The sequence below is a fragment of the Kryptolebias marmoratus genome, linkage group LG2 (assembly GCF_001649575.2).
Source record: "Kryptolebias marmoratus isolate JLee-2015 linkage group LG2, ASM164957v2, whole genome shotgun sequence".
Classification (NCBI taxonomy): domain Eukaryota; kingdom Metazoa; phylum Chordata; class Actinopteri; order Cyprinodontiformes; family Rivulidae; genus Kryptolebias; species Kryptolebias marmoratus.
Genome location: NC_051431.1, coordinates 8765245 through 8789444, shown reverse-complemented (window position 1 = coordinate 8789444; position 24200 = coordinate 8765245). Strand labels below are relative to the sequence as shown.

General features: G+C 38.9%; 1 protein-coding gene across 3 annotated transcripts in view; it reads right to left on the bottom strand.

The window, feature by feature from the left end:
* Window positions 1-24200, bottom strand: part of cadm1b (cell adhesion molecule 1b) — a 171287-nt gene that overhangs the window by 44286 nt on the left and 102801 nt on the right. For 2 of the 3 annotated variants that reach the window (XM_017428366.3, XM_017428364.3), the window contains exon 2: window positions 6013-6033. The exons of the other annotated variant lie outside the window; for it this stretch is intronic. In XM_017428366.3, coding sequence (XP_017283855.1) covers window positions 6013-6033 — 21 coding nt within the window. The remainder of the gene's footprint in view (window positions 1-6012; window positions 6034-24200) is intronic. 3 annotated transcript variants of the gene reach the window in all.

The following is a 24200-nucleotide window of genomic DNA, read 5'->3' as shown; positions in this document are numbered from 1 at the left end:
CGTTGATAATGTCGGCATGTTCAAATTCATGGGGTATTGATATCAAGGCAACGAAAGAAAAGAAAGGAAAAACTCATTAATACCAAACTATACTGGTTCTGTCTTGTTTGCTCTTCTCAGTTGTTGTGAGACTGCATCATACATGGCTAACCTGCCACTGTAATGTGCATGTACATATTGTTGACCGCATGAAAGTCTGGACCTGATCCTCCAGACGGTCTCTGTGCAAAGAACCACAAATAACGGAAAAACAAAACAAAAACAATCTTGGAGCAAATAGCGCAACCCCCTACAGAGTCTGATTTGAAAGTCATGGAGTCAGTCTAAGGTTAGAGGAAGAGAATAAAACATTCATGGTTCAAATGTCTTAAAATATATTTTGTGCAAAATCTATCAGTATAGCTATAATTTAAGGTGTGTCTGAATGTTAATGCCAATGGGGTGGGGGGTGGGGTGCTAAAATGGATTAGTTGTGTCAACCATGTTAAACTGGATTGATTCTAAAAGTTAATCAGTTGTAAATGTACAACCAATGATTACTTGTTGAGTTTCATTAAACCAGGACCACTGATTCATGATATATTTTGTTAGCAGGCAAACAGGAAGGATGCCATTATTTCCTGCCAGTTTTAAGCAAACATGTCACACAATGTGCAGCATTCAGACATTGTGTTTGAGGTGACTCTCATCTACTACTACACCAAGTTTTAGCTCAATATATTTAAAATTGACTAAGAGAGTCATTTTTGTGTTGGCTTATGTTGATTAGCTGTGGTGGCCACCTTGAATCAGGGTGACTCTAAACTTTATGGAATTGTAGATACACGTCCAATGACTACTTTCTGAGAGTTTCATTAAAATCTGGTTCATGAGATACAGTATTTAGCTAACAGACAGGCAAATGAACAGAAACACATGCTCACACACAGACACATGCCTTTCATGACAATGGAGTAATTAATGCATGCTCATAAAGTTCAGTGTTTCTGAATGGAGGGAGTTGTAAGAATATTGAAATGTGTTTGAGAGAAGTGATATCATTTGGGATTCCTGTGCACATAAATATATATACACTGGAGATGAGGCAGACAGCAAAATGAAAAGTTTTGATGTCTATTTTACTTCATCGCAGTAATATATTTGGCAGTCAAAACGGCTACACGGAGCAGCCTCAAAGCAAGGTTACTCTGCTCTCAATCTGCTGGGCTGAGAGAAAGGGAACGGAAAAGATAAATTCTCCATAAGGTTTAGTAGACCTCCTCCTCTCCCCCCCACACCCCCCAAGCAAGGTTGGTCCCCCTCCAATATCCCAGCATAGGCTCATCTCCAATTCAAAACACACATAAATAACGGCACTGTGATTAGCAATCCCATCAAAGTGAAAACAGGCCACTTTGTGGAACATGGAGGGTTTTCGCAATTGAAGTAAACATTTTCAATTGCCTCGGCATCCTGGTCATGATTGGGTGCAAATGAGGAGAGGCAGTCATTAATTTTGGGTGGTGGGTGGGGATGGAGAAGGGGGACGGGGGGAGTGGGCAGAGGCATAGCACAGATGACTGGCTGATAAATTCACACTCATTCCAGCAGCTGTCTGGGAGAGTAAAGTGCCTGTATCTCTACACATGGCTGCCCTCCTGTTCCTGCATCACAACATACTGAATGAAACAGTCTGAGGAAAATACAGACCTTCAAAAGTCTGCGCTCTCTCTGAGGGGATGTACAATCTGGCAAGCAGTGTCTGGCATGGAGGCTCGGCTCATCAGCCATACTCAAAATGCAAAACGGCGCCAGGCCCCCCGACCGATTTTAACAAAAGTTGACGAAATCAGGAAATATTAGTGGACCTGGCTCTTCCATCAGAAATTCAGAGACTGGCACCTTTTGAACCAAGTTGGCTCCTTCTTTGAACTTTTCTCTCTTGTTTCTCACTTCAAAAGACATGAAAGGGGCAGCAAAACGCAGGACCGACAGCCCCCCGTTCCTCTCCCCTGAGTCACCGCCGTCTGCAGCAGCAGTCATGTCCTTTCAAGGAACAACCAGACCGTCATTAACAATAAAAGTTTCTTCCTCTCCTTCTTTGATTCTGTCTCCTCTCTCTTTATCCTTCTTAGTCATTAAATCCTGATCCTCATGATGAAATGCTGTTTTAAGAATGTTCACAAGTAAGAAGGGTATAATTAGCACAATGCCATTTCTCCCAGATCCTATGTATGGGAAGGATTCAAAAAATTTCATAGCTTCTAATTTAACCGAAGCTCAGAGTACCCGGTAGCATAATGATGCTGCAACAAAATTAAAAAAGAAGAAAGAAAAAAATATCTATTGACTGAAATAATAAAGATTTTTTTTTCATATAAATAAAGCTCTCATTATAATGTGATGAATATGCTGAACTCTTTAGTAATACATTTAAAATTTTGTTTAAGCCATTATTACAAAGATGTGACAGTGACTTTGGATTATGATTATGACAAACTGCCAAACTATATTTACATTAATTAAACCACATGTAGTTTAATAAAAAAATGCCAGAATAAAATACATCACAAAAATTTTAATGAAGCAAAACTATTTAAAAGAGTTGTTGCCTGAAAAGGATAAAAATCATTATTCAAAAACTCACCAATTTGATAAAAGTTGTGCAAGTGCAGAAAGTGATTCAGATCATTTCAAGTAGTATTTTATATTTAAAGACAATCTGGCTGGATTTCACAGGAACTAAACATCATGTTGAAAGGAAAATATGAGAGGGTATGGATCCTTCTGAAGGCTGAAATCAGAGGAAGTGGGGAACAAGCCATTTCCCAAGAAGACATTTGATGTGAGCACTTCATTTAGCTGCACGTAAGAATAATTGGGGAAACTCTTGGTGGCATTGTAGAGCTTAGATTTAGAGCTTATTAGGTCACAGTTTTCTGGTTTTAGATAAATGAGTATCATGTTTCTGTGCTCTTGTAAACTTTATAGTTATTTTCTTTAAAAATATTCCATATTCTGTGGATCATTGTTTTCTCCCATAGAGAACAAAAGTACCAGCTTATTTTTAGCAGAATTCAGACTTCAGGCCCCAGTATGCCTACTTGGGTTGGATTTCATGATGTAGCCACCATCCAGTCTTTATCTAAGACTGTATGCTGGTGTGGTGGTTAGCATTATCATCTCACCGCAAGAAGGATTGAGTTTTAATCATTGGCGGTGGCCTTTCTGTGAGGAGTTCGAATATTTTCCCATTGCATCGATTTTTCAGAAATTGAGGATAGCGAATGACTTTGACTCCTATGAAGATGTGCATGTGAGAAAACGGACTAACAAGTCAAATCAACTGTCATCGATTTCCTATCCTTACATTGTAAAGGATATGGTTTTCAATGCGAACCAGTTTACAAAGACCTCAATGCCTACAAAAGTCTCCAAGCCCACAATTTTTACATCTCTGGTTGGGTGCAAGAAAACCAACATCATAGTGAGGAATGGTTATCATAAAATACCAGCCAGGGTAAGTGTTATGTAAACAGGTAAACTACTGAGAAAGTGAACTTTTTTCACCTTTTGCACGATAAAGTACACAGCATAATGAGAAGTCAATATAAACAATAAGTATTCGTATCACATGAGGCAGTGAAAGTCTTTTTTGTTTTAAATATTTCATGCTATCAGAAGGATTCATATAAAAGGGGACTGGTTTAACATATTCTGAACAAATCCTGTACTGATAAAGGCTTGTTTGTGATTGGTCTGCCCAACAAAAAAGTTGTCTGCATCAAACGGGGATTCTGAGGTATGACTTTTTATCTGTCAGCCCAAAAACTGCCCAAAAGTTGACCACTGGGGTTGAATAAACACCAAATGCTTATCTTTATTTTTTATGTTTGTCCAGTGGAGCTGGTCATCCAACATGATGGTTTGACCGTATGCAAACAGGAAGTGATGTCATTGTGGAGCAGTCTACAGTAGGAAATCTCTTTGATGAAATTGGAGTTAAATTAACTATGTGTTTACAGAAGCTTCCCTCCAGGTAGATCTCCTAAGAGTAATTTAAAAGTTTGTCTGGAATTACCTAAGGCAAGGGCACAACTAAATTCTTTAGGCTATGAGACTATTTGAGTTTTTTGACAATAAAAACCTCACTCCAGAGTACAAAGGAGTCCTGGATCTACTGCTGCCTTGATCAGTAAGTTTGATTTTAATTGACTAAGAAACTAGAACAAGAAAAGGCAGCAACTCCACTGATCTACAGAGTGAAATTACTGTCTGATCGCAAGGCCCGAGTGCCTCAAGGACTTCAGTCACAACAATATTAGTTTAAGAGTATAAATTTAGAAAGTTTTCATATTAGACCACATCTTTCACTCTGAGGTCCCAGACAAAGTCATCCTTGCATCCTCTGACCAGCAGGAACCAAGATCATGTGACTGCAACAAGCAGGGAGGTCTAATGTGCTGCAAATGTATGCACATAGCTCAGCTTTGCAGACTTTATCAACTGCATCAAGTTAATGAAATGTTGGTTCTGATGCTGTTCCTAATTGACTTTTTAATGTGACTCATACTGAAACTTAATTAAATATATGTCTTTGAAATACAAAGACAGTTATACAAACAATGTCATTAGAAATGGAGGATTTCTGTTTCACTGAGCTTTAACTCTGATTGGTTGGCCAGCTCTTTGACAAGCAAAAAGACAGCTACATACATGCTGAAATGTTTGCATTTCTGCATGTTGGGTTCCGCTGAGAACATAAAAGTGAAACTTTTAGAATGAGAAACAAAAAGAGTTTTGGGAAATGTAATAAAATATCTTGGATAAGGAACTAATAAGCAGGAGCTCAGGGAAAACAAATGTCCCTAAATCTAATTTAAAACAGGAAAAACCATTAGCATTACTTACCCTTGAAAGAAGAAGCATCCAAGATCAGCTTACATAAAGTTTAGAAATGTTTGAACTAGTTGTTTTTGTTGTGACTGATTTTATATACACACATATATATGTATATGCAGTGTATATATATATATATATATATATATATATATATATATACACACACTATGGGAAACCACTCTAGGTTAGGTAAACTGCTAAAAATTCTTAAGACAAACACAATAATTAATCCAATGATTACATTTCTGTTTCACACATCTTTTTTAGTTGGAAAGGCTAAAACATAAATGGGATTAGCAAACCATTTGTTTTTAGGACCAATTAAGAGGAACCCTAATGGATTAGAGTTCAGACTTTACAAGTAGTGAAATGTTGATTTTAAAATGAAAACAGTGAATGAGTGCTCGGAGCTCATGAGTTTGCCATCTTACAAAAAACACAAAACAAACAAAACAAATAAAATTAGTATAACATAGCAATCCATTATGATAAAAAAAGTTCAGATCTTTTTAAGTGGGGTTCTCTTTGAACAATCAAAGAAAAAAAAATAAATTCAGACTAAACTGATGAGTTAGTCAAGACAAAAGTGATTGACTGCTGTCTTAAAACAACTTCAATTTGAAAAGTCTCCAAATGTTTTGTGTAAACCCTACTTTACATTTGCATTTTTTCTAATTTTCGCTAAAATATTCTGAAAATCCAGCAGGAAATTCCCTCGGCTTTTCTGAAAACGCTAAAGCTAGCTGTTGCTGCTGCTATTTGCATTTAAAAATATGTAGAATTCCATGTAAATAACAATATAGTGCAAAGCTGACAACAATGCAAAAGTCTGATGAATAATTTCCATGGACCAAGATAAATTTAGTTTTTACTTTATTGTTGTTTTAAGACGGCAGCAATCCACTTTTGTCTGAGCTGAGCTTGTACTAGCTCAACAATCCGGTCAGATTAAACTTTATTTCTCCAAAATAAGGCCATTCAAAGTGATACTTAAAACAGAAAAGATTAATTACTCATTACCCTTCCACAGAACCCCACTTTAAAAGATGTGCAATGGACAGAAAATCACCAGACAGATGCAAAGAAGCAAGCACTTCCAAACAAACAGCAGGTAGCAAAAAGAAGAAGTACCTGTCACGATTTCAGCAGCTCCTGTAGAAGTGCAGACGAAGATGAGAGCAGAAGAGAAGAAAAAAAACAAAAAACAGAAAGATTGTAAGCAGACAGACAACAATCTTAAAGCCACACATTTCACTGGTAAGAAACACTTTGTACCTTTTTTAAAAAGGCATGTTGAAAATCATTACATTTAAGCTTCGTTATTATATTTGTGTAACTTCTCACCAATTAAGAAATACAAAAAAGCCATCATAGTGTGCCACTGACTCTTTGTGATTTCAACATAATGAGTTACTTTTGTCCCTTTAAGAATTTTGTTGCAAAATGGAGGAACAGAGAGAATGCAAGGACTTTGTTTTCTCCTCCTCATGTCCCTGATTGAGATTCCAGCTATCACCACTTTGGAGCAGCCACTGCCTGGAGACTCTCCCCTCGGGACCAGCAGTGTATCCTGGAGAGGAGAGCACCCATTCGGAACAGTGCCCACCCAAACTGGCATCTCGCAGGGCATGAAAGACTGGCATGTTCCTGAGTCCCTGCAGCATTGCTCAGGGCTCTGTACCCTCGGGAGAGCCTCCATCATTCATTGTCTGCCATTCATGAAGAACACTCTTCCAAGCCACTCGCACACATGTACACACACACACACACACACCCTCCTCCCCTTTAATGCCTTCGGCAGCTCTCCCACATCTACATTTTACATTTCACACAACATATTTTATTATATTTACATACCACACAGACGTTACAGCTTCTTTACTTAAACCGTGAGCGACAAGAACCTCGGTGTAATGCACACAGTATGTTCAAGTGACTGCTTGCCTCACTTGTCACTGCCAGTATAATAAGGGTGTAAGGTATGACACATGTCCTTGTTATGCTTCTTTGTGGATTTTCAACATGTCAACAATTCCCTCTGGACTAAATGTGAAAAATCTCATACAGCGGGAAACAAATTTGGAACATGGTTCGGTAGTTTGCTGCGATATCTCAATGTGTGATGCTTTCTTAAAACTTAAAGGGATAGTTCAGATCTTTTGAAGTGGAGTTCTGTGGACAGGTTATAAACAAGTCGGATCTTATTTGTAGTAGATTGCTCTTAGAATGACCTCAGTTTGAAGAAGCAGACATTTGTTTAGACCGGATTAAAAAGCTAACAGTTTGTCCAAGTGGGACCAGGACCAGAATGTTTTGTTGCTGTTTTAAAGCTATTCCAGTCCCAAAATTTGCATAGAGGTTTTTGTGTACACTATTTTACGAACCTTTTATAAACCTTTACTTTGCTTTACATTTGCAACCCAGGGTTATTAAAGACGGTATCTCACTGGGCTGTTGGAAACTAGTTGGCAACTCCAAATGGCAAGAAAGCAGGAGAATATTCAGTTGCAGTCTCTGACTTCTGAGTGTTGCGCCTGCATTTTAAGCGACCGGTATTTGAAAATCATGGCCTATTTTTGCGTGCACGACTTGCAAAACTTTATTTAAAACTCAAGCAACAAGATTGCGCGCCTCAGAGACTCGCGCAAAAAAAAAACAACAAAAAACTGAGAACCTCTGCAATGTTTCAAGACACTTTGAAGACTCCTTTGCAAATTCTATTTGCCAACTAGTCACAGGCCAGTGAGACACTACCATTACACATAATGTTACATATTGCAAATAGTAGCAACAGTAGCTAGCTCCTGCACTTCTCATGCATCCTAGGGAAATTCGGGCAGGAACAAAATAGTTTTGCTGTAATAACCATGGAATACAAAATTAATAAGAAAAAGGTTTAAAAGCAAGCATTTGCATTAACTGTTATAAATCCTATGAAATTGTCATTGATTTAAAATACGACTTTGGGCTTAGTTTTGCTCAGACTAGTAAGAATTAAACTCTTTTTCTCCAAACTGAGGCTGTTAAAAGAGCTATCTACCACAAGTAATGTATCAGCTGTTCAAATCTGTTCCACAGAACCCCTCTTCAAATAGTCTGAGCAATTTTTAAAGTGTCTGTCAACAACTTTATTTTTATTATATAATCCAACACATTGAGGCTTCTGGGGAATTTGAGCAAAAAGAAAAAAGAAGAAAAGTTGATAGTCTGACTTGAGTTTGAATGAGTACACTGTATGTGTCCCAGTCTAACCAGCCCTTAGGACATCCCATAATGAGGCTTTTGAGTTGCTTTAATTGCCAGGTAATTATAATGTTGTAGCAACATTATGTAAATGACTCATTATCATCTTGTAGGTGTAGTCAATCTGCCCTCTTTTTATGTTGCTCTGTCAGAACTGTAACCCAGAAAAATGTATCACCCGCATACCAGGACACCTCATTGTTTAATCTTGTCAACAGAGACCTATATCTAAATATGGAGACTTGAGATAGAGAGTGGTGACACCTTCCCTAACCCCTCAGTATGATCCACTTCCTGCTGGTGGCCTCTGAAGGGGCTATAAATAGCGTGGTGATGGTAGTGGTGTTGGGCCGTGCCCCCCCTTCTCTCCTCTGTACCTGCAGCACATTAGGTAGAAGTTATGAGGTGCCAGCTCGCCTGTGATTAGATGTCATGGCTGTCGCTCTGCTTAGACAGTACTGACAGACAGATTCCTAGGGAAACGAGTGTGATGGCATCCGAGCGAGTGCACCCATTGCACCAATCTGTCAATCACGTGGGATGAAAGCAGGCAGGCCAACCCGTCCTCCAAATGATGTCTGTCCTTGTCTCCTCACCTCTTCTGCTTCTCATCCAAATTTCATCCTCCTGCTTATCATCCTCTGCACAACGAGGAGCTTTATGTTCGGAAGCAGAGCACCTCTCCACCAACAGTTATGTCACATTACCTGCTGGAAACTGGCTCGCTGCGAGCGTTTGAAAGGCCACATTCCTGGCATTCGTGGGATTTCTGTTCAACCCATTGCTGCACAAATGAATACATAACAATGTGCAGTATTTTTTAGGCAGACTAAGATCTCAGGAGACGAGATGTCTGTGCAGCAAGAGTGGCACATGGCCTCACTTTCTTCATCGCTACCGCTGAGTAAAAGCAGTGGGGTAACACTAATGAGGCAACATTTCTTCTTAGTACTAGAGTGATGCCTTTGAATTAATGCTCCCTCTTTCAGGTAAAACATTCCCTTGCTTATTTATGCTCATGATCTGCAGCATGTTGCATGTCAGCCTGGTGTGTGACTGCAATGCAGAAGAGGACACAACAGAGTTAGATGCTGGAGCTCTGTGTTGTTCCCCATAGAGACGCCTACACTGGTTACCTTCAAAACTGTGTTTATGTGCACGTTTGAAAAAAAAATGCAGTCTTACTGCGGGCATCCCACTGTGTTTTCATTTAATTAGAAGGGATCAGAGGTGGGCTTTAAACTTTTTCTCTTCAATCGGATGGAGATGTGAGCTCCTGCAGCGTGGACCCAATAAACACAGGCAACTTTTGAGGTCAGTGTGGATTCACAAAGGAAACAAATCAAAGACTATAAGCTCACNCCCCACCCCAAAAAAAAGAAAAAAAAAGTGTTTAACACCTCATGTTTTTCACACTTTGCTGTCTCAGATAATCATATTTAAATTGATACACAATTTTCCTTTAGATTTACTGTATAAATGCCTTTTGCTGGGGCAATTTCATCAACATTTACAATGCTTGAATTTGAAAATTACGTCAACCTAAATTAAGGTTTTATTTCTGATTTCAAAACTTCTGACTGTCAAACAGACATAGCATAAAAAAATCAAAAAAAAAAAAATCAAATATATATTTATTGTGTTTCTTTGGCATCTAGCCTTTTTATAGTCTATCATAAAAATGGGCCTTTAGGCCTAAACTAGGCCTAAATTTAAAAGCAATACTATTGAGTTATACGCCTTTTGTCACAGGTCAAAATAATGAACTTGTTCTACTGTGAGCAAATTTCACCCACCAATAAAAGCTCTGGAAAATAGAGTCTACAAAACCTTTATCATGCCTCAAATGCATTTAAATCCAGCCCAACCAGCCAGTAAAAAATCAGAAAACACTAAACTGTGAACACAGGTGGGAATATTCAGATTAATTCTCCCCAGAGTCAACTGAGACATAATAATCAGGTAGGCTTACAGGAGATGCAAAGCATGTTTCTGCTTGATAAACTGTAACAAAAAGGAGATTTCACAAATATCCCCACAGAGGTGGATAATTGCTCCTTGTTAATGTGATACGCTTTTGTTTTTGTCCAATCTCTGCGTTGAATGATTGTGGAAAAACAGAAGGACACATGTAGCTGAAAAGAGCCTTTACAATGGGAGATTAAGGTAAAATCCTTCAAACATGCGGGCAGATAACAAAGTGGATTTATTGAATTTGTTGCCCTGTTTCCTTTGAGTGAAGTACTACAGACATCTGCAGTTGCAGTGCCAAAAAAATTAAAGGCTAAATTTAAGATAAGTTGTCTTTAACAGTGCCTTTCAAAACAAAACAAAACAAATGAGACGAGATGTGCTAAATCATTTGACTTTGGCTTTTCATTTACAGTACACATAAAATGCTTCTGCGGTTGACAAAAAAGGGGGGAAAAAAACAACAATCATCTACTTTTATGACAACTCTGCCACAGCTAAGGCAGGCATTCATCTTTTACTGTTGAGTCGAGTGAAAAGCCAGCTTTAACAAGTTTTCTACAACGATAGATGCCCCATGATAGGCACAAAGCTCTTCCTGTTCTATAAATAAGCAGCAAAAATAAAAATGACATAAAACAAAGGCTACATTTGCTTAAGATTCTGGTTCTACATCTATCACCGGGTAATGTGATAAAACAACACTATACTGCTAAGCAGGTCATCTCAATTCAACATTAAATGAGGTAGGAAGAGTGTTAAAGCTACACACAATTAAGCCACGCTGATTGTGACGAATGCAGCAACTGTAAAGGTCCATCAATTACCAAGTAAGTGTTTTTGATGGGGAGTACACTGATTTTCCATTTCCAACCAGGCTCAATAATCCACTCTGTTTTGTTAACAAGATGGTCTGACTGAGCACAGACTAAAGTGCAGCAGCAGCAAAGAGATTCCTGCTTAAAGCCGAGGCAAAGCTTAACCTCTGGCAAAGTGACACAACACATCTCATTCAGATTGTCTATTCTGGGTGACGCTTTTCTTATGTTTTTCTCCTCAGAAGCTGAAGGCACAGCAAAACTCTTTTTTTTTCAGTATTATTATTTTTCTTCTACTCTGACCTCAGTTTTTAAAAGAAAGGTTTTTGGTGGGAGCGCTGCGTTTGTTACCACAGGAGAGAAACTGATGCTCTGATTCAGCTGGGATCAAAACACTTGCACAGTGTTTCGAATCAAAGCCTCCACGGAGTCTCAAGAGAGAAATCTTTTCTATTCTGGTAAAACTCTAACAGTACACCTATAGTGTGGTCTCCTAGCTAAAGGAATTCACAGGAGCAATGCTCAGAGGTGTGAATGTGCGCTTTCCAACATGTCTGCCAGCATATCTGCTTACTCACAAGGCTCTGTGCAGATCTGTGCAGGCATGTGTGTTTGTGTGGGGTAATTAGGACATTAGGAGAAGCTTCTGACAGGCTTGTCATCGCCACAGCCTGCCCAGTGGAGAGGAGGTGGTCAGCGGGGTAAGTGGGGGTCCAGCAGGGTCAAGAGACAGCTGCTGCACCACCACTCACTGTCTGGAAGCTCTCAGAGAATATTAAACTACTGCAGCTTCGGCCAAGTCACTCCCTTGTTTATGAAAAAAAGGCAGTTTCACAAGGAGGTTGTGACTAATTTATGCCACGGTTTAAAAAAGTGCATTTCTTTTAATATACTGAAATATGAAAACATGAACAGACAACTGCAACTGAGATAAATCAGTAAATTTGCAAAGCAATTACCTTTTTTTTTTTTCTCTTCCATGATGATAAATCTCTGTGATCATAAACCTCCTGCGTACTTGTCCCCAACAGAGAGGGGCTCCATTATTACAATATGAGACATATTAAGAACATCCCCCAAGGCTGATGACCTTGGTAATGACATACCATTAATTGTATAGATGGATTATTATCTTCACAATAATAACATGGCTTCTTTCCAGCCCAACTCTCCCAAACACCTGTGCCCATTCTCTGGCTGCCTCCGTTCATACGCTCATAATCACTTCTATCAGCCCAAAACGTTAACTGCATCCTGGGACACTAAACACATCTATTTGTTTGCAGTTGTAATGTCTTTTGTGTGCCTCAATCAGGCACCTGTCAGACACACACCTGCTACCTCAGAGCTAAGAGAGGGAAGGCCTTTTGTTTCCTCACAGAGTTTATAATCAGTGCGTTGTTTCCAATCTTCTTCCGCCATTTTTCAATTTCCCATTTCCCTTTTCTCAGTCAAATCACTGCTATCAATCAGGTGCATGTTTGAGAGAGGGGGAAGTTCCTTGATGGAACCATCTCCAGCCCCAGGCCTCATTAGTCAGAGACTGCGGGAGGAAAAATGTGTGTGCGTGAGTGTGAGCAGTGCAGGCATGTGTGGATGAGTGTGATAAAAATGAATTCTGGAAGAGTGCGTCTGTCAATATGAGCCCATTTAGCATTTCCTATTTCATCCAAATGATGCACAGCAGACATTACGCTCTCTATTTGAGTTCTTCTAAATGGACACTCAGACTAGTCAGTTCTATTATATTTTGCTCTTTCCCTCCTCTGTGCTTACTGATGTCATAGCAGAAGATGACCCGTAATGTCTCAAAACAATTTCTGCGTAACCATGACAACAACTTCTCCGTGTCAGCAGCAAAAACATCTCAGAAATGAATGCAGACGACTGATGTGGACGTCAATACAAATCAAACCGTAACAGCTGCACGGGCACAAGCTATATTGATTGGCTTGACAAGAGGAGCTCGAAGTGCATCAACATCCTTGAAGAGAGTCAACTAAGTCGCTTTGATAGCGCTGAACACACCATCACAACAGAAATGGCACAAAGTCCTCTGTTAACATTCATGAGGCACAAATTAGGCAACAAATACAAACTGTGAATAAAGGATGAGCAAACACAATGAGGCCAGATTTTTTTCGCGAACGTGGCAATATGTTCGATGTTTTACTGAGTGTATTGATTATAAAAGGGATCTATTTGAAGTGGCCGGACAAAATGGCAACTATAGTAAATTCACAATGGCAGGGTAATATACGGCTCCAGTGCTTTCATTTATTCACAGCTTGACATTTCCTTCCTTCCACAGAGTGTGCTCTAACTGTGTGCCAATGGCCACATCATTTAGACTGGGCCCGCATGAATATTTAACATTAGTGCCTAGCTCGTAGCTCACAGAAAATGAATTATTTTTAGTGGGCTTTGCAGAGGCACCGTGAAAATCTCTCGCTCTGGTGATGAATTGCTGGAGAGTTTATGTTGTATTAAGCAGGCAAAACAAATGGCTATCAATCATTTGAAGCTTCCCATGCTTGCCAGCTACGCATCTCTGGTCCCCCTTTCAGAGATTCACTTGCTTTTCAGCTGCTGGCCTTGGGAGTATAAAATAAAAGGGTCAACCTTGAGTTCACAGTGTTTGTCGTGTCTCTGGAAAAGGGAGACCACATGAGTCCTTCTGCAGCTTTAGGTAAATAAAAGTGTTGATATAGTATGTGAGGTAGTGTCATGCTCCTACTAAAACACACAGAAAAGCCATTTTCTTTTAAAAGACTGCCAGATGAGCACTTTCTTGTTGCCTCTCAATGGTTAGGTGTGTGTGTGTTTTTTTTTTCTCCATTGTACTAAAACACTACAGCTCAGCTACACATTGATTGCTTTGTGTAAATGCTTCCAAACTGATCCTTCAGTCTGACACATACTGTGAACAAGACTTGTACAAGATACATTTCACAGCCTGTGAGATATAATGGCCATCACTGTCCACAGAAGACATTGGCGGTATCAGCTGTGATAATAAACTATTTTGAAGCAACACAGAAACACTGAGGTTGAACATCAAGCTATAGGTAATTAATCTTGCACAAACTGCAGTACCTATCAAGAGCTTGCTTTTCTCTTAAGATTTGTTTTTATAAATCTGGGAAACACCAATTGTTAACTGGAATAAAATCAATCAGATCTTTGTGCAGCCAATAACTGTTTAATGTATGAACCATCTAACCTACTAAATCCCACAATTTTACCATGTAGCAAAATGCAAATATTAGGGTTTTCAACAATTTATAATTTTAAATGAGGTACTCCTTTTTTTGCGTGTTTCAACTATAAAAAAATAACAACTCTTGTCTTTACACACACACACACACAAATACATTAAACATACAGAGCAGTTCAATATCAAGTGTAAAAGATACAAAGAATATGTTTTGCTCATTTGCAAGAAAACAATCCTTTAAAAAAGTTATAATTGACTGCCTGAGCCATGATATACAGAAAGGCAGTAAACATGCATTTATCATTAAAGCAACTCATCTGGATGTTGTGTATAATGATTTGGATTCTTCTGATATCTAGTTCACTTCATACATAATGTAGTCATTTGCATTGTGCTTGACTGATAATGAGTTTTCTCAAAATCTGCCAGTACTGATTACAATTGTGATGCTATCTGCTTCATTTTGCTAAGTCTTATTAGCTGGCACAGTGTCTGACCACCTAATTAACATGGAAACCAGTCTTAAACTCTAGACAAACAAACAAACAAAAAACAAAACAAAACATGTAATGTCTGAAAGAACAACATTTTTTGCAGATACTTCCAGCTCCAACTTGTTGAAATTTTGTTGGCTCACTTTCTTTGGGTTACTACTTGTTTTACTCTTCCCTGCTTTTCTGGTGTGTGGCTGCAGTTTTTGCATTCACAGTGCACTATAAAGTTAGATTTGTCAATGCAAATACATTATTTTTTTTCAGTCAGAAATATGACGTTTTTAAATGTTCATTGAAGTCAAGTATGACTCAGCAATAGTGCAACCTATTCTTGACTTGGAGATTGAAAAACATCCTGTTTTTAGAGCAACTACAGCTGGATTTCTGCTTTTTCTTCCTTTTCAGTCGGATGTTTCCTTTTCAGTGACCACCACAGCGAGTCATCCTCCTCCATCTAACTCTGTCCTCTGCGTCCTCTGTCCTCACTCCAACTCCCTCCATGTCCTCTCTAACTGCATCCATATAGCTCCTCTTTGGCCTTCTTCTTTGTCTTTTTCCTAGCAGCTGCATTGCTAACATCCTTCTACCAATATACCCACTGTCCCTCCTCTGGACATGTCCAAACCATCTCAGTCTGGCCTCTCTAACTTTATCTCCCAGTCCTTCAACCTGTGCTGTACCTCTGATGACCTCATTCCTAATCCTGTCCATCCTCGTCCCTCCCAACATCTTCAGCTCAGCCACTTCCAGCTCTGTCTCCTGTCTTTTTGTCTCCAAACCATACAACATAGATACATACAAGTTGGATTTACGTTTATTATGTTTTAAAAATACCCCCGTTTTCATGCCGGTCCGTGAAAATACTGTCTGATAATGAAGCGGTTCCGTGGAGCTAAAAAGGTTGGGGACCGCTGTTCTAAAGGATAGTACTAAAAGCATAGCAGCATCATGATTGCCTTCACAATGGAGTTTTTTAAATTTGCTGTGATCCAGCCACGCTCTCGTGGGTCAGGTAGGTCATAGAGAGCATAGTGGGGTCATCAATCAATGTGGAAAGAGGCTAAGAGCAGCCTTCAGGAAAATGTTTGAACTGGTCCTCAGTCTTACAAGTACTTTAAAATGATCAGAAAACCCAATGAATATTGACAAACCACTGCAAATGCTGCTGGTATAAAAAGGTGTGAATAAAAATGAAAATGGAAAAAAAGAAATATAAAAAAAAAAAAACTAAATTAAGAGGTCAAACATAAGAGTTTATCCAGAAGTAGTTCTTATAGATGATTAAATCAGCTCTTCAAGCTTACAGTACCTGCTTTGAGTTTTATTTGATTGGATATGCAATTACCTTAACATTGGTTAATTGCTGGTTAATTTAGCTCTCATAGCAATCACACAACCCTCTAGTCTGCCAATCAGCAACAGGAAAAAAAAAACTCATGTAGAAATTTAGTCAGCTAAAAAATACACATACTCCGTGTACGACCCAAACATTCTCCGATTACCTGACAGTTTCATTAAAACAGATTACTGTGACCCTGAAGTTTTAATCTTCAAGATAAAGTGGAGCTGTTTCTACACCCATCTTTAAGGACGCACTTCATGTCCCAAGAACATCCACCCTGAGATGAGATTTTTACCTCCTTCAAATACAATCTGAATCGCTTCGACTGGTTAAACAGAAACTGGCAGGCTGAACGGAGCGGAGTGTAAACCTGTCCACACAGCCGCTGGCAACTGTGGACACAAGATTGAGGGCAAGATATCTGTGAGTGGCCTGGCACCTGAGTCCGAGAGATAGTCCTGCTTACTCTGGGAGGGAGAAAATGGGTGGGGGTTCAAATTGGAGACAGACTGGGTGGCTTTGCCTGTTTCCCCTTAAGGTAAATATTTCATAGATGTGTGATATAGTTCAGATGACGGAGTGTCAACGCACAGGCAGGAAGAGTTCAGCCATTTGGTAAATGGGAGGGGAGGTTGGCATCGGGAAAAGTGCAGCTACATGTGAGAAATGTGTTAGTGGCTGTTAATGTGCGGAGTCTCAAAATGACTAGTTTGAGCTCATACGTGCATGCTAGACGCAAGATAAGCTTTCTACAACCCGAGCCCATTAAAAGCTGTGGAACTGGCAGTACAGATGTGTCTCTCTCTCTCTGAGCCCAACATGAAACACAGGAAACGGCCTCTTTGATCATTACCTACCTGTCAGTCTGCCCTCCGCAGAGACCGCCTGTTACGACTGCTGATGTGCCGCACTGACAGGCCAGAAACGCACTTGCAAACCTACACACATCAAGGAGAAAAAACAAAAAAAAAAAGCTGCGCCGCTATGAGTCTGACTTGTTTCGGCATTTAGATTTGTCCCTGAGGAGGTATAACCATGACGACCAGTGGTGTCGGCAAAGCGCAGGTTTATTATTCTATATTTGGATTCCAATTAGCCTTGGTGGCTGTGAGGCTGTAGGTCCACATTCACATTCAACGTGCAATTTAGTCACCAATTCTCATGACTGTATGTTTGTTGAATGTGGAAGGAAGCGAGAAGAAACCAATGTGAACAAAAGAAGTATACATCTAGGAGTGAGTCATAAACAAACTAACCAGTCCAGATCCATTTGTTTGACTCTCTACAGTAGATATCTAGTGACCTGCTGGGAATATTGCTGTATTAATAGGAAGACATGACAACTACATATAGTCTGTGTGCTGACTGAGTGAACACCAGCACTTACTGAAGCGACTGTGTCACAGTTTGTAAACACATTCATCTTTCTCCATACCTACATCAGCTCTTTTGTAAAAAAAGAAAAAAAAATGCTTTTATGGTGCTGACAGTAGGTTTCTTTTTCCTTTAAATATCTGATCTGACAATTACAACAACTGAAGTTAAATCCTATCTATATTCTAAGGGACTTCAGCCTGCCTTACAGATCTGTTTTGACCAAAATACAAAAGGTAAAAACTGGTTTTCCTCACTAAACTGTCAAGATTTTGAAATATCCATATTCAATTTAGTGACTGTTTGTTTTTAAATGTTGTGTTTCTTACCCTCAGTGACACAAAAATGTATCTGTTGTGGCGAGTAAATATGTGGTTGATGTGTGGTTACGGGTTGGCAACTACTGCAAAGGTTGTGGTTATGATTAATCAAAAGGTCTGTGATCAGAGGCAAAGCCCAGTCGCTTGCATGAATCCATCCTTTAAGCCTCCGTCTAAGCCTTTACAATCTGCCTTGCCAGATAAAGGGCACCCAGATTTCTGCAAAGATGATGAATGTTGGTACTGAACGTCAATTGTAAGCTGGGGATTAATCCAAAATTAATATTATCATTAGGGATGCTCGGCTGAAAAAACTCTAAATTTTCCTAATTTCCTAGAAAATGAAACAGCTTTTAATCAAATATTTTGTTTGTGTGCAATACAATTCAAGGGAAAAAAAATCTGTAAACTTTGTTGTAATTGAGTGGAAAAAAGGCATCCATTTCAAAGTCAGAGATCAGATAAAATTTTGATAACAGGATCATTTAAAGCTGGCTTCTGCTGCGAAGTTATCAACAGTAAAACTGGCTCCATACAGAGCACAGATGGTTGGCTTTGACAATTTTTTATATACATCCCGCAAAGCGAAACTGTTTAAAAATGCTGTCTGTGTTGTGTATCTGTGGGTTCACAACAGTTGGCCATCATTTTCAAAGGAAGTTCTTCCGAGACTCAGTTTGCTAAGCTTGTTAAAGGAATATCAGCACCTTTATGTTCAATCTACCAGTTTCTCCATCCCAATGTCCTTCACTGGTTTTTGTCCCGGCTGCTCTTACGCTCTAAATGTTGTGTCACTGCTGTTTTCAGTATCTGTAGGTTAAAATAAAATCTTAATTGATGTTTCCCTCACCGGTACTCATTCTAAACAAATGACCGTTTTATTGCAAGAGCATATATGGATTTATATGCAGAGCCATGTTTGTATGTTCCTTTTTTTTTTTTTTGTTTTCAGGTGAAGCTGACCTCGTTGTTGTTGCTTCCTCATGCTTTCGTGCGGTCACATTCGGCTGCTGCAATTTAAACACTTTAAGCTGTAATGGCTTTTCCACATCTTTCTCAAAAACATCTAAGACACCCCTGTAACTACTCTGAGAATATATTGTGCAACCTCACCTCCAATGCTATTAGAATGCATTGTATTGCCAATTTATAGGTAATGTTTGAATCTTGTCCTAATTGGAATGAGTCCACTTGCAGGTTAACAGAAGGACATGTAGGACAAACGAAACATGTGGCTACCTTGTGTCGATTCCAGCAGAGATGTTGGTGTGTAGTCCAACATAATGCCCTCTCTGTCATCAGAGCAACAGATCTTGCAGCATCAACATCAAAGAATCCTCATCAAATAAACATACCAGGGTCCAACAGACTGACAGACTCACACAGGAGCTTGTTGCATCTGTGCAGCTTCAGTGTACAACACTGTCTCATCTTTAAGCCACCAAATATGATCAGATCACATCTGATCCCCTCTGCTTGCACTTCTCACCTCAGATAAACAGCATGTACATCCATCACTGCTTCTAATGCATCAGCACATTATAAAAAGTCAACTGCGTTTCATGAATTATGATGCTCTATGCACACCAGAAAAAGGAGTTTATATTTAGATAGCTGCTTAAATTTAGTTAGGTTTTTTTTCTTTAATTACAATGTAAAACAAAAAGGAGAAATATAGATGAAAGTATAATTATCACTTAAAGCTGCGAGTCCTCTTTCAGCTTTCTGTTTATTTTTTTTAACTTACTGCTCAACTTAACAGCTCTGGCTCAGTGTCACTGCTCTCTTATGCTTGTTTCCTGCCGCAGAAGTCAGCTGTTTTCTGTGAAAATCTCCAAAACTCAAAAGAAAGCTGAGGGGAGAGTGAATATTCATCAGGTTGCTCAAACACGACTGCAAAAGAATGCTAATGTTGCTTCATTTCGGCTCGATGTGAAACTATTTGCTAACAAGTTGCCAAGAAGGAACAAAGGTTCTCATGCAGACCGTCGGGGTTGTGCTTGCAGCTTGCTGTGGTGCTGCAAAGAGGCCAAAGACTTTTATTCATGGATTTTAATGTAGAAGAAGTAATCTATTTATAAAAGTTTGGAGCTAAAGGTTTTACATTGTCGTTTTTCTTCATTTTATTGCTTTAAATACTAAAAAAAGAACACGATAAAGAGATAAAAATGTACTGACAGACAAGGTAGATAATAAGATTAACTGAACCATACTATAACAGTAGAACACCTACTAATACTAAACACCTTAAAGAGAGTGTAAAAATACATACAATAATAGAAAGTGAAGACATTTTAAAATATAACCAGCAATATTTCTATTGCTTATTCAAGACTGTGTTGTGAGGATGGGTTCATTTTCAAGACCAGGCTGATCAGACCAAGAGTGGGAGGAAGGAGGGTGTGGTCCCTGTCAGTACAAGTTAAATGTCATAGGATAGGATTCCTAGTATGTTTGGAGCCTATACATCAGGGGTGTGGGGCTTTAAGTCCTGCCTACTCCCCTGAACACAATAATTAATTATAGCTAAATGTATTGGGAAAATGCTGTCTCTTTTGAAAGAGTCAACATCCCCCCAAAAAATTATCCAAGTTTTTGTGTTTTAGTTTACCAGCAGAAATGTTTTATTTGTTTACATTTAAGGGGGGGGGGGGGCTTTAAACTTGTACTGGAACCAGCTGACAGGGACAGTTGGTTCTGTTCCGGCTTCAGCCTCTGAATTCATGTCAGAGGTCTGTCAATATACACTCTATGATTTCACCCTTTGCCTCTATCTCCTGCCCATTTCCTAGGTTTTGAATTTGCATGCACTTCAAACTCACTGGGGGCAGAGGGGTGTCAAAATTCTTTTGTGAGGAAGGTAATGTGGTGTGGCTTCCAGGCCCTTCAAATAGGTATGAGCCCCACTAGTAAAAATATCTCACGAATGCAAGCATTTTCTTTGTTAAAAACAATTGATGTAATGTGTGGTTTGACTTGTTCTCATGTAATCTGTTAGGTATTAGAGTTTGAAGGGCATGCAAATTCAAAACCTTCCTTAACAAGCATAAAAAACAACATAGTATGTCAATGGCTGTTACAAGTTGGACAGCTAATTTTGCACACCTTATGGGTATAATGACATCACATCTGTTTACACACAAAGAATCCACTTCAATTCATGGTGTATTGTCCTCTTGAAAGGGTGTCCCACTTTGCATTGGGATATTTTACCTGCTATGTCTTGTGATTTTTAAATTAAGGACCAAGAGGTAAATCCAAAAAAGTAAAAAAAAAAATAACTGGACAAGGTCTGTATTCTGTAGCTGAAAATGTTTCGCCTCTCATCCAAGTTGAGTTTTATCAATTCGAAAGATCAAGAGGTACGTGTTGGGGGGGGGTAGAGATAACACCATAAAATGGAATTTGGCCTTTTATCTGCAGATGATGATATGTTTTGGTGTTCAGTGGTTGTCACACAGAAATAATACTTGTATAACAGCTCTGACACAACAGTTGTGATAACAGCAATTATCACAACTACAGCTAGTAATAATGACATGTAAATGGAAAATGTCTGCCATTGGTCCTTGCAGGGGGAGGCAAAAAGAGGACAATCATTGAGGAAATAAAAAGAAAAAGTCACCTAATCCGTGACACAACAGTGACATCTCAGAAGATTAGAGATGTCTCTTATTCTAAATCAGTTTCCTATCTGCATGCTCAGCCTCATTACCTACTTTGTGGGATACTGCCCTCAGGAATGTACTACCCATATAATGATAGATGCCAATGACAGAAGAGGAACTAGCACTCTCGCAAGTGCTTTCAATCACACAGCCACACAGAGCGAGATAAAGATGAGTCGAATAAGATGATTGACGAGGAAAATTCTGGGAAGTCTTTAAAGAAAGTGTCTGAGGGTTTCTGTGGGCTAATAGCACAGCCACCATGGTGGAAACTCCTCATGAATCACTGCTCAGGAGTTTCTTCTCTTTCAAATACAAATGCAAACTTTCAAACCACGAGTTTGAAAGTAAAATTTCACTTAAAATTTCACTTTTGTGAAAAATCTGCCAAACACAAGATACATCTATTTTCCAAAAAGATGTACCGTTGGGCAGACAAGAGACTACCCACTGGAATTTTATGAGTGAAATATCTGGTTTTGTCAGATTTCTGTGCTGCTGTTTGGGATTCAAAGCATCCGGGAACGGCATCAGAGAACAATTTCATCATTCATCCTTAAAAACCTGTTGAACTTCAAATTCACCCTTGTCTTTTCTGCACTTTCTCTTTGTTGTGAACTAGCTATACTTTACAAATTTAAATTGCACAAAAGGCCAAAGGAAGGGCAGGTCATTTGCAAATTTAAGGTTTTGCTTTTTGTTCCAAAATAAAGACTTAATGAAAAAAAAAAATCCAAGAAGAATTTGTAATTCATCAAGTTTATGTGATAAACCATTCATCATTCACTTTAAGTATGCACCTTTTCACATATTTAAGCAGAGAGTTGCAGAGCTGTACTGCTGATTTTTAAAATTAAATTACTGGAGTTAGCTCCAACAGCACTAAGTACCTCACACACAACCCGGCAATAACAAAGGGCTTTATAATGAGGTAAAATAAAGGCTAAATGAATCCAAATCAGGAAGAGCCGTGGGAGTGGATGGGGGGGAAATGTGCACTGCGAACAATTAGCTAGTGCATCCAGCATACGAATCAGCTGCTGACACATTACGCACATACTGTAAAGCTTGTTACCGCTGCAAAACACACAATCAGTCCATCAAATTCAGTGACGAGGGCTGCGAGTGAGAGCTGTCAGGATCCGCCTGTCATTCAAGTCTTTAACCTGCTGCTGCACCCAGACACAACAACAACCCCGCGTTGTGTTTTAACAAGTCGTGCTTCGTTTTCTGCGGGACTTTCCCTAGACTTTTGCGCTCTTTGAAGGATGCTGACTGTTTTGAAGCTTTCATCTTTCCAAAAAAAAAAAAAAAGATGGTGAAAAAAAGAATTCTTGAACGCAAACACCTATGGTTATACATAAAAGGGCTGAGATATTTTAAAACTGACATCACTTCAAAGGGAATGAACACATTCAAAGGGTATCACAGGAATGAGATTCAAAAGCCTGCTAGTCACCTGTAATCCACTGCTAATACCTTGGTCCCCACAAGTGCATATGAACACCTGCACCATCCACACAAGTTACAGACACTGAGTCATTTATATTCAACCAACAAAATGTACGGAAACAAGAATTTCTCTCACTGATATCTTGTAGTATTTGCATTGATTCAGCATGCAAAACAGATCCAGACACATATACAAGGATTATGCTTTGAATATATCAGTGTCATCGCAGATCAGCAGCCGAGTTACAGTGACATCTATCCCGTTCGCCGACATCTTCCCCCTCTTTCATTGCGCTTCATCTTGGTGTCTCGTTCTTTCATCATTTCACCTTTTAGTCTCTGCTTCCATGTTCCTTAAGGTTGTTGCAAGTTCAGAAGAGTTTTTAAAAAGAAGAGCAGTTTTGCCTTTAAATAAAACAAGGAAGGAACCGTGCCATCAAAAAAAAAGCCCTTCTTTTTTTAACCTCAGAACAGAAGCTTTTTGAAAGTTAAAGAAAGCGTGACTAAATTATTCATGCAGCACAAATGAAGTGTTTGCGACAGAGAAACCATAAGAAATGGGGCAGACTTTAGACTTTTTATTATGTTGATCACCAACACATATTAATAATTGTTTTATCCCTTTATGAATATATTCAAGCTTCAGCTGAGTCGTATTAACACAAAGCAGTGGTAGAACCACAGACGCTCTGCTCTGCAAGATAAGATTGCTTTTTTGTCAAAGGAGTCTGATGACGTTGACAAAAAGAGATTTGTACCTATAATTTCCAGTCAAAAAGAAAAAGTAGAGCAGAAAAAAAGGCAGGGAAAAGATCACAAAAACCTGAACTGATAGGCACTCTTCAGATCAACCTAACTTTTGTGGTTTAAATGCATTTTGCTGCAGGTTCAGTTCACTGCTTAACTTCCATGCAAGTTTTAATTTCTTTTTTTAAACTAGGGGCACTGCCAACTGCTGAAGGCAAGACACACAGACATAGTAAATATCTCAAACTAGATCTCAAGAAATATAGGAAGTAAACAGATGTATAGAAACAAGTAGAAGGATCTTTCATGTGAAAAACCAAGGCCAAAAAGGTGATCTTATCTCACACATTGCATGGGAGAAGGACCATTTTATTAAGTTACTAGAACATTATGAACTGTGAGCTAAAACTAATACTAACATTAGGAAAAATGAATGCAGATCTTGAATGATTTCTCTAGAATATTCCTTTTAGTTTTAGCTGAAACTGTTTCTGAAACCTGTTTACTCAAATATACTCATTTTTGAGGCATTAACAAAGAGTGACAGAATTAAAAACTAAACACTGAGTTGTGAATGTAAGCAAGTGACAGCAAGGGCTTATTTACATTTGGAAACCAAATCTTACAAATGTACTTACTTTCTAATAAATTATCTTGTATTTGCCTTGAAATG